Raw genomic sequence first — 16,389 nt, forward strand, 5'->3', positions numbered from 1 at the left:
TTCTACCCAGTAGAATAGACAAGAACGACATTGATTAAGCAGGACCAAGTTCAGTGGAGAGCCACCAAGATGGTTAGGTGCTGGAGTACCTGCTCTGTGAGGAGGGGCTGAGGGAACTGGACTTGATCATTCTGAAGAGGAGGATCCTTTGGGGGAGACCTAACAGCAGCCTTCCAGGGTATATGAGGGAGTCAGTCAGGCTCTTCGCAGTGGTGCATGGTGGGAGGGTTAGAAACAGCAGGCATAAATTGAAACAAAAGAGGTTCAGACTGATAAAAGGAGAAGGTGTTTCAATGGTGATAGTCAGGCAGTGGAACAGGTTGCCCCAAGATGTTGTACAGGCTCCATCCTTGGAGATACTAGAAACCTGGCTGGATACAGCCCAGAGTAACCATGTATGACTTCATGGATGACCCTGCCTTGAGCAGAAACTTAGACTAGAAACCTTCTGAGGTCTCTTCAAGCCTGGGTTGTCCTATGACACTAGGAAAATGGAAAACATGCTGGCTAGTAGGGTAGTCTGTGTATTTTTATGTATTTATATATGTTTCCATTTTAAAATGGTTTCTACCTTAAGTGACATGTGACTTAGTTCATGACAGTGTTATGGAAAAATGACAGCAGCACTGCAGGATGCTGGGCGTTGGTTGGACCCAGGTCCTTTACCAGTGAGAAGCTGGCAGTAGACTAGCATATTTGAAACCAAGAATGTAATTAGGGATTCCAGATGCTGAACTGAAGTGCCCTTACCATGTGATCTTTGGAACAGGCTCAAGAGAGATGAATGAGGGTTGTGTCAATAGAAAGAATTCAAGTGGTAGCTGATGTGATCCAGAACCTCCTTCCTTGGCTTGGCTTTTTCCCTGACTGTCTTTACATTCTGTTTTGAGACTTTATTTCCTTCTGGAACTGAGTCCTGATTGCTTTTACAGTTCTGTTTTCACAGCAGGATTATTACTAGCAGCTTGATATTCCAGATCTTCTTGTGAACTGGAGAAATTAAAGTAAAAGGGATTAATATACTGCATTTTTATATTGGTATTGATTCAAGTAATTTCATCAAAACTTTTTCTCCTCATTAAGCGGATGTACAGAAGAGACTGAACACTACTATGGAATAATGAAACGTGACTTGGTTTTATTTTAAGATTGTAGTTGCTAGACTCCATGCTGGTCACAGAATTCACTACCAGTCTTGCAGTAGCATGAAACTGGTTAACTGAGACTTTGACTGAATAACATTGGCTGAACAGGAATAAAATCCTTGCTCTAAATAGCATGCTAGTTTCTTTCTTGAAATGTATTTCAACCCATACTTTTTCAAAAGGAAGAAAACAGCAACTGTTCACTTCAAATTGTTTTACCCAAAGAAGGGGGTGTGAGAATACTGCTGGAAAGCACTTGGATACTGTCATAGGTTATTCACCTTGTGGCATCTCTAATCTGTTGAAGTTAAGGAGTAGAATAAGTTCATAGTCTTAGGACACAAGCATTGGAAAATATTTTTTTGGTGTGAAATCTGACTCTTCTGACATGGCATTTTAAAAAGCAGCAATGTTAGAACAGTTAAGGTTGGGTCAAATTCTACCCGCAAAGGGATACTGACTTTATATATGAACTCTTCCATGTCAATTATTTGGCAGAGCCTTTTTAAAGATCTCCCTGCCCTCTCCATATCTGTCCATAGTTTTGAGGTAGTGAGTAGCACCAGTCAGATTCAGGTGATGAAACCCTGTCCTGCATGTGGGAAGCGATCTCTAAGAATTTCTAATTTTCTTGTCAACTCAACAGGTATATTTGAAGCAGGTTTAAAGTGTAGCCTGGAAACCTTGACCAGAGTGACTGGACTAATATCGGTAGCTGAGGTATAATGACTTCGGAGCTCTTGCACAGTTTGCAACAACTCTGAACTTGGTTGGTTGTTACTAGTGTTTTGACTCTAGTGCCTCACCTTCCCACCCAGTTATATTTAATCAAGGAAGAGGTTGTAACTCTTTAAGCAGTTTCAGGATGAAAGGGAAGAAGAAAACCTCTTAAATGAATAGATAAAGAATTGTTGTAATGCATAAGCCTTTAACTCTTTGTCAGGGAAGCAGTGCCTTGAAATTCAGCAGGCCAACTGTCTTAATTACCACTATGTGACTTTGTATGCAAATGAATTATTAGCTATAGGTCAAGCATTTCACACTTACCATTCAGCACTGTATTCCCCTGGCTAGAAGAAAGGGGCTAGGTTTTAGGAGGAGGAGTCATCTTTAGCTCCTTCAAAATCTTGAAATGCCCAAGTAGATTTTAAAATAGAAGATGAAGTTGAAATTTGTGCGTCTCTAATTACTGCTTTTTTACTTCAGAACAGCAAATGATACAGTGTAATCTACTACTTGTTAGCAGAACCTGTTTAACCTACTGTAACTTTTTTCATTAGGTATTTGAAAAGATTCAAAGTGATGAAAATTAAAGTACTCCGAAGCTGGTGCCGTCAGATACTAAAAGGCTTACAATTTCTACACACGCGCACTCCTCCTATAATTCATAGAGACTTAAAATGTGACAACATCTTCATTACTGGCCCCACTGGATCAGTCAAGATTGGAGACCTTGGTCTGGCAACCCTGAAACGAGCTTCTTTTGCCAAAAGTGTGATAGGTAAGCCTCTCCTGTTTTGGAGGCTGGTGAGCCAGTCTACCTGTTTGGAAACATGAGTCTTTTAAGAGCTTTCCTTAAAAATACGGTTTCAAAAGGTACATGGTCAAAGCCTGAAAACATGTAGGCTTTGTTTTTTGGCTGTTGAGGTCATTCTGTGTTCCTGATGAGATTACATGTTGAAATTTTGGTTGTGCTTTTGATATTTGTATATTAACATTAAGTATTTTGGAATATAGATTCATTGCCCTGCCCAACAGTTTAGTGCAACATTGTTGATAAAACCACTCTTGACTACATATAAATCAGCTTTAATATGATGCTTCTTCAAGAAATGTACAAATGCGTTTTGGTGACCAAACAATGTTTTGATATGTAGTGTAGCATTAATTTATATAGCCAACTTTTTTTTATTGTCACCAGGGGTTAATATTAAATCTCTTAAACTTTGTAAGTAATCAGAGATTAAGGTATATCAAAGAAAGTCTATATATATATAGACTGTCACAGTTGGACTGTGGTATAATGCTTTCCTCAGGGACTCTGTAGTGGATTTATGTAAGTTAGGAGGGTGCATTGGGGTGGTATTGCCTTATACTGGCTCTGTTCTTGTGTATCCACTAATAACCCTTTTCAGAAATTGGTTTAATGGAACTAGTGTAGTCTTTCTTGTGAATTCTTGAAAGAACTGGTTTTATCAGCTTTGTTTTTATAGTTGGGTGAATAGACTGCAGGGAATGAAATTGCTCTCACTCTCAGTATTTGGAGCTTGCTAAAATGCAGTATTACTCAACAGTCCTATACTAGATTCCTAGATGGGATCAATGGTGTATACCTGTAAATTGTCTTGCAAGCTGTTGCTGAAATATTTCCTGCTTCTTAACCAGGTCAAAGTACTAATAGGAAAGAAAAGTATACAGTGACAAAAAAAATATTTTCTTAAGCGTACTTGCCTTATCCTCAAATTTGTCATTGGAAAATTCCCATTTTATATCTAGCTATCTGTTAATGGTTAGCCTTTGGATAACTGACTGCAATTACATTCTCTTTTTTTGGTTTAGCGTGGTGAAACCAAGCAATGTGCCTATAGAATGATCTGTAAACTGTCTTGGATCTGGTGTTTGCAGGAAATAATTCTGTGCTTAAATTTACAAAAAGCAAACTTGCATCTCTGGCTTAAAGTAAATCTGATCATACAATGCAGTCCCTTTGCTTACTGAGGGGATGCTGTGATGCTTCACTGGACAATAATTTTCTGCACACTATTTAAATGGGACTTGTTGAATCTCACGCTCTATGCCTGTAACTCAATCTCTCTGTATTTCTGAGTATTTTTGACTGTAGGATGTCCCTCACTAATGCCGGTATCTGCAGTAGGCCTATAAATATACTGCAGGTGGGAAGGTAAGTATATGAAGAAAAGGGCTCTGGTGAGTGGCCTTTGCAGAAAATTACTTTTTCTCCTTTTTTCATGAAGATTTATATTTGTAGCAACAGAGTTTTTTATTGCAAGGCCTTTCCCGAACCATTCTACTTCAAAAAGTAGATGGAGAGCACGAGGTCAGAGACTAGCTGTGGGCTCTTACCAATACTACTTCTTTTGCAGCAGAGGGCAGTCGGGTAATTTTTGAAACAAGGTTTAATGTGCCTCCTTTCTTACAGGGAGAAAAGGTAAGTGTCTTAACTCTCCTTAGTATTTGGTTTGCAGCCTGTGGCTAGTCTACAGTTTTCCCTTCTTGTCCCCTCCGTTTGACTCCAGCCTGATCCAGTCTGTTTTGATACTTGTATTAGCCAACACACATCAAACAGGAATTGCATCAGTTCTTTCATGCCATTCTTATTTCAAAAAGGCCTTGCAATGGAAGACTCACAAAGTATGTTGATGCAACAGAGTGACTAAGGGTTTCCTCCCTCTTCTTTTTGCCTCCACTTTCTCTTGTCTCACAGGTCTGCCCATCCACTTCCTTCTGCGGTGAGTAACGCCAGCAACCTCTGCTCGCTTTGAGACATTTAGAGTCTGAATCGTTCTTTTAATTTAAGGTACCCCAGAGTTCATGGCCCCTGAGATGTATGAGGAGAAATACGATGAATCCGTTGATGTATATGCTTTTGGGATGTGTATGCTAGAGATGGCCACGTCTGAGTATCCTTATTCCGAGTGCCAAAATGCTGCGCAGATCTACCGTCGAGTGACCAGTGTAAGTCCCTCCCCACTACTGATTCTAAAGCTACTACTACTAGCAGCAAAGGAGTACAGCTGGCTAGCATGGTACTGTGCAAGTGTGTGGGGAGGAAAAAGAAGCTGCCAAGAGGTTTTTGGGAGATGGGTGGAAAGGTATAGGATGGAGATAAAATTTTGCATGTGTTCATACTCTTCCTTCAGTATATAAGAAGGTATTGCATAGAGTTTTAAAAACAAAACCAAACCAAACAACAAAACACATTAGAATAGTAACAGATTATTTTCTTAGCCATTGGCAGGATGGTGGAGGTATTTCAGTCTTGAAGATTAGCTGGTAACTTTGTTCTCTGAAATAAAGCTGGATCACAAATTCAGAGCAGTTTGGCTTAGCTGCCTGCCAAGGCAAACCATAAATCGTTACCTGGAGTGATTTTAAGTTAATAGTTTACTGAATTCCACATGGCCCTTAGCTACTGTGTGTCAGGTGCACTTCTTATAATTATGCAGTGGAAATATTTGATAAATAGCAGGAAGGTATTCCACCCTGAAAAGTGCTGGTAAGTGTAGTGGTGGTGGTAGAGACATTGCGAGTGAAACCAAATAAGGCTGAGACGGCAAGCAAGAGATTTGAGTTTGCCCATTTGACTAGACTAAGTGGAACCTACAGACCTTGAATGTAGGAAGCAGAACTGTAGTGCTAGAAATGTCCAGAGTGGTTGTGACTAAATTTACAGTGTTGTGAAAACTATACCAGTCCAGTAAAACAAACTGCACATGTTCAACCTTCTGATCTATGCATTCAGAAAGAATAGCGAGGTGGCCACTGGGGGAAGTAAAAACTTGCACTGGATTTCTCAGAATACCTGTGTGGATGTGCAAAGGGAGGAAAAAAACCTTATCTCTTTCTCCGATCCGTAGACAAATGAATTCCTGTTAATCTTTTTGTGTGTATTATCTTGGAGAAGTTGAAGATTTAATAAACTGCTTGCTTAGCTTTGAAAAAGTAAAATGCTCTTATTCTTGATGCCTCATACTATAAAAGGTAGATATAATGGCTGACTTGCAGATGTGGAAGGAAGGGTCTTCATGTCATAAGTAATGAATTATGAAGGAAGGCTTGGTGAAATAAAAGACTCCTTGTTCGAAGGGGAATATTGCAGAGGCACAGAAGGAAGAAAGAGGGATAAATGGCAATTCTGTTTTTTTGAACAGATGTTAGAGTAAGTTTTTAGAGAGAGAGATACACACACATGCACAGTCTTTTTTTTTGGCATGTTGGTGGACTTATGTGTAGTTTTCTAAGTAGAGAGGAGAAACAAGGGTAAAGTCTAGCCTTTATTCTGCTTACAGCATAATCTGATCTGTCAAATATTTGGATCAGTGAAAGAAAACTAAGCATCTTACTGAAACAGTCTTAGTGCTGCCTTTTGCTATGCTTATGTATGTGTCTTGGACAGAGCCAAAGAAGCATAATTTTGGTATGGGATGGACAGTTTTTCTCAGAACAGATACCTGATGTATCTGCCCTGCCCATTCCTTAAAAAGTGCTAGGAACTGGACTGTGGTGAGAATAATCAGCTTTTGAGACAATGTCAGGCTTGGAAGTCCCCAGGTCTTAAAGAGCTGTCTTTTCCCCTTGTCTGTGAAGTACTTAGGAATTGGGAAGCCTTGTTGGGGCTTGTAGCAGACAAACTTATCTAGAGACTTAACAGGGTTCAACTTAGGACTTGTTTATTGTGCTTGATGCTTCCTTCTCCCCATTGTTTTTGGTGACTGTTGAACTTCTAAGTGCATGAGAAACACTGGTAATTTTTAGATCTGTCCAACACCACCTTCTACTCTGCTCTGCTGCTGATGGTTTACAGATTGAATTTGATTTATTTCCACCCTCCCCCCTGCTGTTTCATCTACTGCTTGAGAGCTCTAAAATGTACTTTGATATGAAATCAAGGAAATCTTGTTTTCTTTCAAAAGTAGCAAAGGACAGGAAGGTAAATAAAATGAAATGTACATTTATCTGCTTCTAGACAGAATGAAAGGCAGTGTGCTGTCTTGTATTTGGGTTTGTTTCATTGTAGTGGCAAAGCAGTTTGTTTAAAAAAAAAAAAAAACCCAAAACCCCCAACAAAACCGAAACCAACCACAAACAAAACTTGAATACCTTTATAGGAAGGCTTTCAATGAAGAAAAAACATTATTATCTAGAAGTAAAGCACAAACCTGTCTTAACTGATAATGGAGAATACGGTGTTTCTTCTAGAATGTGGAAAGCAGAACCATGTTATGAAAGTGAAATAAAATACTCCTGGTATTCTTTTTACCTCACTGTGAACGAATGTGAAAAAGCCATATAGTTTTCTGCCCTTGTCTTTTGCTCCCTATTAAAGAAAATAAGATTTTTCTTTAATATCAAAAGAGACTTTAGAAGTTTAGATAATGTCTGCAGTTGTGGGTGAGGGGTGAACCAGTTGAGAAATGCAGTACTTAAAAGGTCAGTGTGTGAACCATCAGTAACAGAGTGGAGTCTGAAAACTTCCTATGTAGGTGACTCCAACAGTACCTACCAAGAGATTTCCTCTTAATGTATGTTGGAAGGTGAATGTGGTTTGTGGAAGATGTTCAACATTTCTGTTTCAACCCCTTAGTTTGATACTTTCCTAGGCATGTTTAGGAATATTTTGAGGTAGCAGCTGTAGTCCTGCTGTGCCTTAAATGAAAGGATTATTTTATCTAGATGCATACATGGAGACCAGAGGGAAAGACAATAATAATGGTCTGCTATTGACAGTCATGAAATATCATGCTGTGTGGGAGCTTAAAAAACACTGAAACCCCAAAGGCAATATGATCAAAATGTGCAACCACTCACTGCAGGTGATAAGTATTTAAATTAATTGATTTCCCTCACCCCCTTTGCAGCAACTGTTAGGCTTAGTAAAAAAGAGGAGTTGCTCCATTAGCTTAAATCCTTCTGTCCTTGCTTAGGACAGAAGCCTGTAAAAGGTGTCTGAATGGTCAGGGTATCCTCAAAGGACTGGATTTGGTACTACCAGCTTACATTCTTCTCTCTCATTTTGGCTGTGCATTGGTGTCTCTTCTAGGATGGCCTTCAGCCACATTGCATTTTGACCTTACACCTTTTGTGGTAAGGATTGCCTTAGCTGATGCCCAGATACTGCAGTGTTGGGTTGGGAAGTTTGCCAGGATTGCTTAGAGTACTCAGTTATGTGTTCTCCCTCTTCTGTTCAGGGTCTTCCCTCATGGTTGGAAGCAGTTTTCTGATTACATAATACAGTTAGGTAATCAAAGATCTAGATATCAGATCTAAAGGCTGAAGTTCCTCCTAGCGTTGACACATTTTTTGTCCTGTGCAGTTATTGTTGCTTCACATCTTGGATAGTAGCACTGCTGCAGAAGTCTGCTGTTAGCAAGATGCTTGTCTATATTGTCTACATTGTCTCAGTAGGGAGTTCCAGTTTTTCCTTAAAGCAGTACTGAGATAAAGTTTCTGAATTTTCCCTGGCCCAAGAAACAGAAATGCAATTAAATTGGTTTTCTGTCTCGCTTTAACTAGAAGAATTCTTCGTTTGGTAGAAGAATCTGGGTAAATGCCTGGCCTTAAAAAAACAACTGTCTCCAATTTGTAGGGCTCAAGGTGTTACGCTTAACTTTCTTTTACAGTTCTGGAAAGGATGTTGGCAGGAGTTGGACACAGAGATTGACCTCTGTTTGTACTTACACCCTCTAGCATACTCAGTCCAGACCCTTTCACTAGCAGTTTCTTTAGAATGGAAAATGAGATCTGCATGTCTTGTCACTCAAGCATAAAAGAGCCTAGCTTTCCTCTTTGTTTTTATTAAATCATAATGTTGCAATTTTGTCTCAAAAAACCTGTGTTCATTGAAGCTATCCTCTGCTGTTCTTTGGAGATGGTCTCAAATAAATTAGTAGGTAGTTCTTAAAGAAACGACGGCTCCTGGGATTTTTACCTTTCTGGGTGGGGCAATCTCCTCTGAGGTTTAAGCAGTATGTCTCATCAGCTGGGACTGAATGCATCCAGTGGGCACTTTACTGTCTGCTTGGCCTCAGAAAGAAACATCTAAGCCTGTAATCAATTGAAAATAAGCTGCACTATTAACGTAGTCTTGCCTGCTCCTGTGATTTATTTTTTGTCTTTGCCCTCTTGAGCACACACAACTGTCTATGTGATACACGACTAGATTAAGGAATGGGTCTTCCCCCTGCCCCCCCCCCTTTTTTTTTTTTTGCAATTCTGCACGGTATCAAAACAATACAGGCAGTTCCAAAACAAAATGTAATCAAGATACTTAATTCTGTTGCATACGCGCTTGCACAAAAAAGGGGTGTAATATCTTCGTAAAATTCATAAAGATTTCCCTGTCTGACTTGGCTCTTCTCTAGAGACTGGTATTCTTTCTTTGACCTGTTCCATGCATATTTCAATTAAACAATTTGTCACAGGAGATATTTGAAATGGGCTACATGTGCATTTAAATGAAAACAGAGATATTTATAGAACAGACATCTTGAGTATGATTTCTTAATTTAGTCTGTTTGGGAAGCAGTGCAGTGAAGGCATAACTAACTGCAGTAGCTTCAGCTGCTTTGTCTCAGCCTCTGGTGAGATCGATGTAACCCATGCAGTTGCCTCAAAAGCTAGCTTGTTTTTTTCTCACTCGCATTGCAGTTACCACTCACAGATGTAGTATAGACCTTGATTACTTCTACACTATATTTCCTTCAAGCTTCCTTTTGGCAGCACAGAGAATTTTTGTAAGGTACTGATTGCGTAATCTCTAATACTTGGATGTCCCAAGTCTTAAATTTTCTAGGTGATTGACTAGTCCCAGGACTAATAAAAAGACAGTTAATGCATTTATTGTGCAGATTTGTCTAATTCGTGCGTATCTGCCACTAACACAAGAATCCAAACATGTTCATTGCAAAAAAGTTAGTAAGACCATCGTGAGTTTCAAATGTACTAATTGGCTGAGTATGAGCAGAAAACTTCCTTTTCTCTTTCTCCCCCTCCCATTATATAAACTTACCGTTTAAGTTCTCCTGATCCATGTGTGCTCTATACTTAATTTTCTCCACGCTTACTTTGACAAAGTGAAGTTTTGCACTTGTCCTTGCTTTCACCAGAAGTCCAGTCTCTTCTCTGTAAACAAATGTCTGCCTTCTGAGCTGGCCTTAAGATGAGAAGAAAAAAAAGGCATTTTGCATTTTGACTTGAAAAAAAAAAGTTCTGTACTGAAATGTTCCACAGAGTGGGCACAACCTTTTTCTTCTCTGTTCTACAGAGCTTAAAAAAAAGGCCCAAGGGAACAAGGTACATAATGAGTAACCTGACCAGGCAGTGTCTAACTGGTTTAAAAATCCATAATTTCCCTAACTGGTGGGAACTGAAGGTCACTGGTTAGAGTGAAGGTCATTCTCTTAGCTGGAAACCAGTTACAAAGTGCTGCAGTTTGGTCAGTTGAGATGAAATTAATCATCTCTTCCTTAGTGTCTTGAAAGTTAGGCATCATAATTGTCTAGGCTAATCAACTACTTCATTTTCACTAGAGATGCAATGGGCAAGGTATACCACCTCTTTTTCTTCTTCCTGAAGGGTCCTAGGCAGCAAATATAAATGCTTAACCTTTAGACTTACGATTAATTTTACTTGCAGTGCTTAATGAATGTTGATGAATGTCCTCTTTTGCCTTCTGGAAGCAATGTGTGACTTTTTTTAGGCATACTTAAAGCTCTGTTTCTTTACCTTGAATAACTTGGTTTCTTAGACTAGTTCTGATAGATACAGACACCCCCCTCCTATCAAGCTTTCAAGTGTAAAAAGCATTGGAAAAAATCAATGGAAAAGTAGGGAGAGGTAACCCTCAAAGAGAACAAGTAGTCTTTTGTTAGAACAGATACTGAAAGACCATGAGCCTTAAACCAAGCACAGGAAACAGATTAATTGTAAGAAAGGGCAAACTCTTGTAATGGCATTCATTGAAAGAAGAAACTTCAGGCACTTGAATATCAAATGGAAAAAAATCGCACATCAGATGCAGTTCCTCTGCATCATACTGAATCGACTGAAGAATACTTAAGCTTCTACCTCTTGCCTCTCATAGCTGTTCAACTCAGTTGCAAGCATTTTGCCGGAATGTCTTTAAGAGTGAAGAATCTTCCTAGGTGGAGGTTCAGTCACTGACTCATCAGTTCAAAAGTATATAGCCTTAAAAATGGAAGATGGGAATTCAGGGTTTTGAAGCATTACTATTTTAAGAAGCTTTGCATGTTAGATTAGTGATCTAAGTAAGGAAAAGCAGGGATCAGCTTGAATACTGAGATATAACATGCTATATGATTTACACTGCTAGGGCAGATGATACCTGAACTTGGAAGGAAAAAAGCTCATTCAACTGAATTCCTTTCTAAAAGTAGCTCGCTTTTATGAGTTGATCTTAGAACCATTTGTACTATTCAGCATTGAAAGCTTCTAGATTATAGCTAAAACTGTTTTGGCAATATTGATGTTGTAAAACTAACTTGGTTTTAAGTGAAAGGAGGTATTTTTTTAATATTGTTCTCTCCTGAGCCTGGAATGTGTCTCTTAGCAACTTTGAATTGGACATGATTTTAAAATCAGGAATTAAAAGGGGGGGTGTGAGCTTCAGTTGAGTTGCATAAAATCAAGACCTTATGTATTTTTTCAATCTGAAATTCTAAAATTTGGTTGTATTGCAGTTTCCAAATGTGTTTTTAGAAGCCTAAATAAGTTCACAGAATATTGAGTAAACAATATATGTTTAAAAATTTTAAAAGTTCATTATCTATTAAGGATTAGGCCTCTTAAAACTGTGTTACTAATATTTAATATTCTGTTCTGTACTGACATCTATTTAGCTCTTACATTAACTGAAGTTAATTTAACAAGAGATGGGAAGGTGGCTCTTAGGAGCAGGGAGGTGGTAAGTGTTTTTTAAAATGGCTGGCTTTGCAGTGTGATGAGAACCATTAATGAATCACTGAAGCGTCGCTGTGGGGAGACTGATAGCTCAATATAGGGGAGGGGAATAAGACCAGGGCAACCACAAATGAACCTAGGGGTGACAGGCCTGCATCGGGGGCAAGGCCGCTAGCCCAGCTGAAGTGCGTTTACACCAATGCACGCAGTATGGGCAACAAACAGGAAGAGCTAGAAGCCACTGTACAGCAGGAAGGTTATGATGTGGTTGCCATCACAGAAACGTGGTGGGATGACTCTCATGACTGGAGTGCTGCTATGGATGGCTGTAAGCTCTTTAAGAGGGACAGGCGAAGCAGGAGAGGCGGTGGGGTAGCACTGTATGTTAGGGAGTGCTTGGACTGTGTCGAAATTGAGGAAGATGGTGAGAGTGACAAGGTTGAATGTTTATGGGTGAAGATCAGGGGGAAGGTCGGCAGGGCGGACATTACGGTGGGAGTCTGTTATAGACCACCCAACCAGGATGAGCAGGCGGACGAGACGTTTTACAAGCGGCTGTCAGAAGCCGCCCGGTCGCCGGCCCTTGTACTCGTGGGAGACTTCAACTTGTCGGATGTCTGCTGGAAATACAACATGGCAGAGAGGAAGCAATCTAGGAGATTCCTCGAATGTGTGGAGGACAACTTCCTCATGCAAGTGGTAAATGAGCCCCCTAGAGGAGGGGCCCTGCTTGACCTGTTGTTTGTGAACAGAGAAGGACTAGTGGGAGATGTGAGGGTCAGTGGCCGTCTTGGTAATAGCGACCACAAAATGTTAGAGTTTTCAATAGTGGGGGAAGTAAGGAGGGGCAAGAGCAGAACTTCTGCCTTAGATTTCTGGCGGGCTGACTTTAGCCTGTTTAAGAGGTTGGTGGACAGAGTCCCTTGGGAGTCGGTCCTGAAAGGCAAAGGAGTCCAGGAAGGCTGGACATGCTTCAAAAGGGAATTGCTAAATATTCAGGAGCAGGCTGTCCCAGTCTGTAGGAAGGCAAGCCGTCGGGGAAAAAGACCGGCCTGGTTAAACAGAGAACTTAGGCTAGAACTTAAGGAAAAAAAGAGAGCCTACTTGCTCTGGAAGAAGGGTCGGGTAACTTGGGAGGTCTATAGGGACATGGCCAGGTCATGTAGGGAGAAGATTAGAAGGGCCAAAGCTCAATTAGAGCTCGATTTGGCTGCTACAGTCAAAGATAACAAAAAAAGCTTTTACAAATACATCAACAGCAAAAGGAGGGTCAAGGAGAGCCTCCACCAGTTGCTGAATGAGGAGGGTAGTGTAGTGTCAGGGGATGAGGAAAAGGCAGAGGTGCTCAATGCCTTCTTTGCCTCGGTCTTTAATGTCAAGACCAGTTGTCCTCAGGAGACTTGGCCCCCAGAGCCTGAAGTTAGGGACGGAGGGCTGTGTGAACCTCCTGTAATCCAGGAGGAGATGGTTAGTGACCTGCTGTGCCAGTTGGACACCCGCAAGGCTGTGGGCCCGGATGGGATTCATCCCAGAGTAATGAAGGAAGTGGCAAATGAACTTGCCAAGCCACTCTCTATTATCTACCGGCAGTCCTGGTTAACTGGAGAAGTTCCAGCTGACTGGAAATTAGCAAATGTAATGCCCATCTACAAGAAGGGCTGGAAGGATGATCCAGGGAACTACAGGCCTGTCAGCCTGACCTCGGTGCCAGGCAAGGTGATAGATCATCCTGAGTGCCATTACATGGCACATGCAGGACAATGGGGGCATCGGGGCCAGCCAACATGGATTCATGACAGGCAGGTCCTGCTTGACCAACCCGATCTCCTTCAACGCCAGAGTGACCCGCTTAGCAGATGAGGGCAGGGCTGTGGATGTAGTCTATCTAGACTTCAGTAAGGCATTCGACACTGTCTCCCACAGCATCCTCCTAGACAAACTAGCTGCCTGGGGCTTGGGTGGGTTGACTCTTCGATGGGTTAAAAACTGGCTGGATGGCCGAGCCCAGAGAGTGGTGGTGAATGGGGCAAAGTCCAACTGGTGGCCGGTCACTAGCGGTGTTCCCCAGGGCTCAGTTCTGGGGCCGGTGCTGTTCAATATCTTTATAGATGATCTAGATGTAGGGATTGAGTGCACCCTCAGCAAATTGCAAATTTGCAGCTGACACCAAGCTGGGTGGGAGTGTCGATCTGCTGGAGGGTAGGAAGGCCCTAAGAGGGATCTGGACAGGTTAGATAGATGGGCTGAGACCAACGGCATGAGGTTCAACAAGAACAAGTGCCGGGTCTTACACTTTGGCCACAACAACCCCACGCAGCACTACCGGCTGGGAGAAGAGTGATTAGAAAGCGGCCCGGTGGAAAGAGACTGGGGGTGCTGATCGACAGCCGGCTAAACATGAGCCAGCAGCGTGCCCAGGTGGCCAAGAAGGCCAATGGCATCCTGGCCTCTATTAGGAATAGTGTATCCAGCCGGTCTAGGGAAGTGATCGTCCCTCTGTACTCGGCACTGGTGAGGCCGCACCTTGAATACTGTGTCCAGTTCTGGGCCCCGCACTTCAAGAAAGATGTTGAGGTGTTGGAGCGAGTCCAGAGGAGGGCGACCAAGCTGGTGAAGGGTCTGGAGGGTCTGACCTACGAGGAACGGCTGAGGGAGCTGGGGAGACTCAGAGGTGACCTTATTGCAGTCTACAACTACCTGAAGGGAGGTTGTAGTGAAGTGGGAGTTGGCCTCTTCTCCCAGGCAACTAGCGATAGGACAAGAGGACACAGCCTCAAGCTTGGCCAGGGGAGGTTCAGGTTGGACATTAGGAAGAATTTCTTTTCAGAAAGGGTTATTAGACATTGGAATGGGCTGCCCAGGGAGGTGGTGGAGTCACCATCTCTGGATGTGTTTAAGAAAAGACTGGACATGGCACTTAGTGCCATGATCTAGTTGACATGGTGGTGTCAGGGCAATGGTTGGACTCGATGATCCCTGAGGTCTCTTCCAACCTGGTTGACTCTGTGATATTATTTGTCAGTATAGTGCCCCTAGTCAAAAATGCTGACATTAAGAATGTATGGGCTACTATTTCTTGTTCTGCTAACTGTACTGCTATAGTTGCACATGGCTAGGAATGGGATAAGTCCAGGAAAGTTTTAGTCTTCTGGAAGCTCACAGAGGTGTTGAGTATAAGTAAGTTATTTTGAGATTATTATGTGATTCATAGGTGAGAACTCCACCAAAATTTTACATAAACCCTTTATAGTTACCTCCAAGTTGCTCAGAGCTGTTCCCAGAGCAGGCAGTGATGTGGGGGTATGTATGCCTATTTGAATGCTTTTATTTGTTCTGTATTAAAGAGTGAAAGTTTGAATGTGATTTTGCAGATACAGTTTATTCCCAAAAATAGAAAGAAAAACCGGGCTAAAAAGTGTATGTAAGAAACTCCGTTGCTTATTGTGCGTAATGTTTTTTCACTAAAGGGGAAAAAAAGCTGTTACTTTGCTGTCTAGTGAAGATGTTTAAAAGCTTCCTCACACTATAAGCCTGTGACTTTTTTTTTAAGGTAAACTTCTTTCAGAGACATTTCTACCTTACCACCCATTACTACCATCATAAAGTTCTCTGCATAGCAGGAATACTCTTTAGGACCACCCCCTGAAACTGTTGAATCTTTTGGTACACAAATAGAATTCCTATTAGAATACGTCATAAAATAAAAAGGACGCTGACTCTTGGTGCATCGTCTGAATTGTGCACTATTTTCGGTGTTTGCAACATTATCCTAGGCCTGTATCTTCTAAGGGCTAATTCTGGTACCAAATACGTCTTGTGGCCCATGGAAAAGACTTAATGTTCTTTTTAATTCAGTTCCAAGTTCACTGGACCTAATCGGTGGCTTTTGAATTGCTGTTGCTGTACTTGAAAATGAGTACTAGATGATGTTTTTCTATCAGAATGGTAGCTGAGTAAAGCAGAGTATGCAACTAATATAGTTTGATTTTTCAAAAATCTATTTTTGATACTGAAAAATAGAAGAAAGACACTTTTAGTGTTGTGTTACTGTGGCATTTCTAAATTTGTAGTGCTGAAATGTGTGTCTAGGCATGTCTGTATTTTTTGTTTTTTGAAAGCTGTTTCCAAGCTGAAGTCCCAACAAAGCAAAGGGTCATTCAGCTATCTCAAGATGTTCACCGCTGCATATTCTTGTTTGGCTGATAAAGGTGGTACCCCTGCTCCTAAGTGTGAGGTTAAAGAACTGTGCACTATAGATCAAACTGATCCTACCTTTACACTCTTGTACAAGTATAAAAACTGAAAAATTAGTGCCTGGTCCACTTGTCCGGTGAGACTTTCTGTTGTTTCAGAAGAACTTCTATCCTCATACTATGCGTTTCTAAACGAGGCCATTCTCACTGTTATATGCACCAATATCCTAATTGTTTGCCAGCTATACACTAAGGAACTGTGTCCTGTCTTGTAGTTTCAAAATTTCCTGTTCTAGAGCTCAAGTCATTTCTTCTATTCAGTAGAATTGCTGCAGTTACAGTAGGTGCTGTGATTAATTAATCTACTTCTTAACTAAAACCATCTGCCTAGC

The 16,389-nt window shown here is 41.2% G+C and overlaps 1 protein-coding gene across 11 annotated transcripts in view; it reads left to right on the forward strand.

Annotated features, from left to right (window-relative positions):
- WNK1 (WNK lysine deficient protein kinase 1) overlaps positions 1-16,389 on the forward strand; it is a 111,987-nt gene that overhangs the window by 40,238 nt on the left and 55,360 nt on the right. For all 11 annotated transcript variants that reach the window (XR_011048287.1, XR_011048288.1, XM_068402374.1 and 8 more), the window contains exons 3-4: positions 2,426-2,646; positions 4,684-4,841. Coding sequence is in view for 9 of the 11 variants with exons in the window: in XM_068402374.1 (XP_068258475.1) it covers positions 2,426-2,646; positions 4,684-4,841 (379 nt within the window). In the remaining 2 variants the exon portion in view is untranslated. The remainder of the gene's footprint in view (positions 1-2,425; positions 2,647-4,683; positions 4,842-16,389) is intronic.

The sequence above is a fragment of the Nyctibius grandis genome, chromosome 5, assembly GCF_013368605.1.
Source record: "Nyctibius grandis isolate bNycGra1 chromosome 5, bNycGra1.pri, whole genome shotgun sequence".
Taxonomy (NCBI): Eukaryota; Metazoa; Chordata; class Aves; order Nyctibiiformes; family Nyctibiidae; genus Nyctibius; species Nyctibius grandis.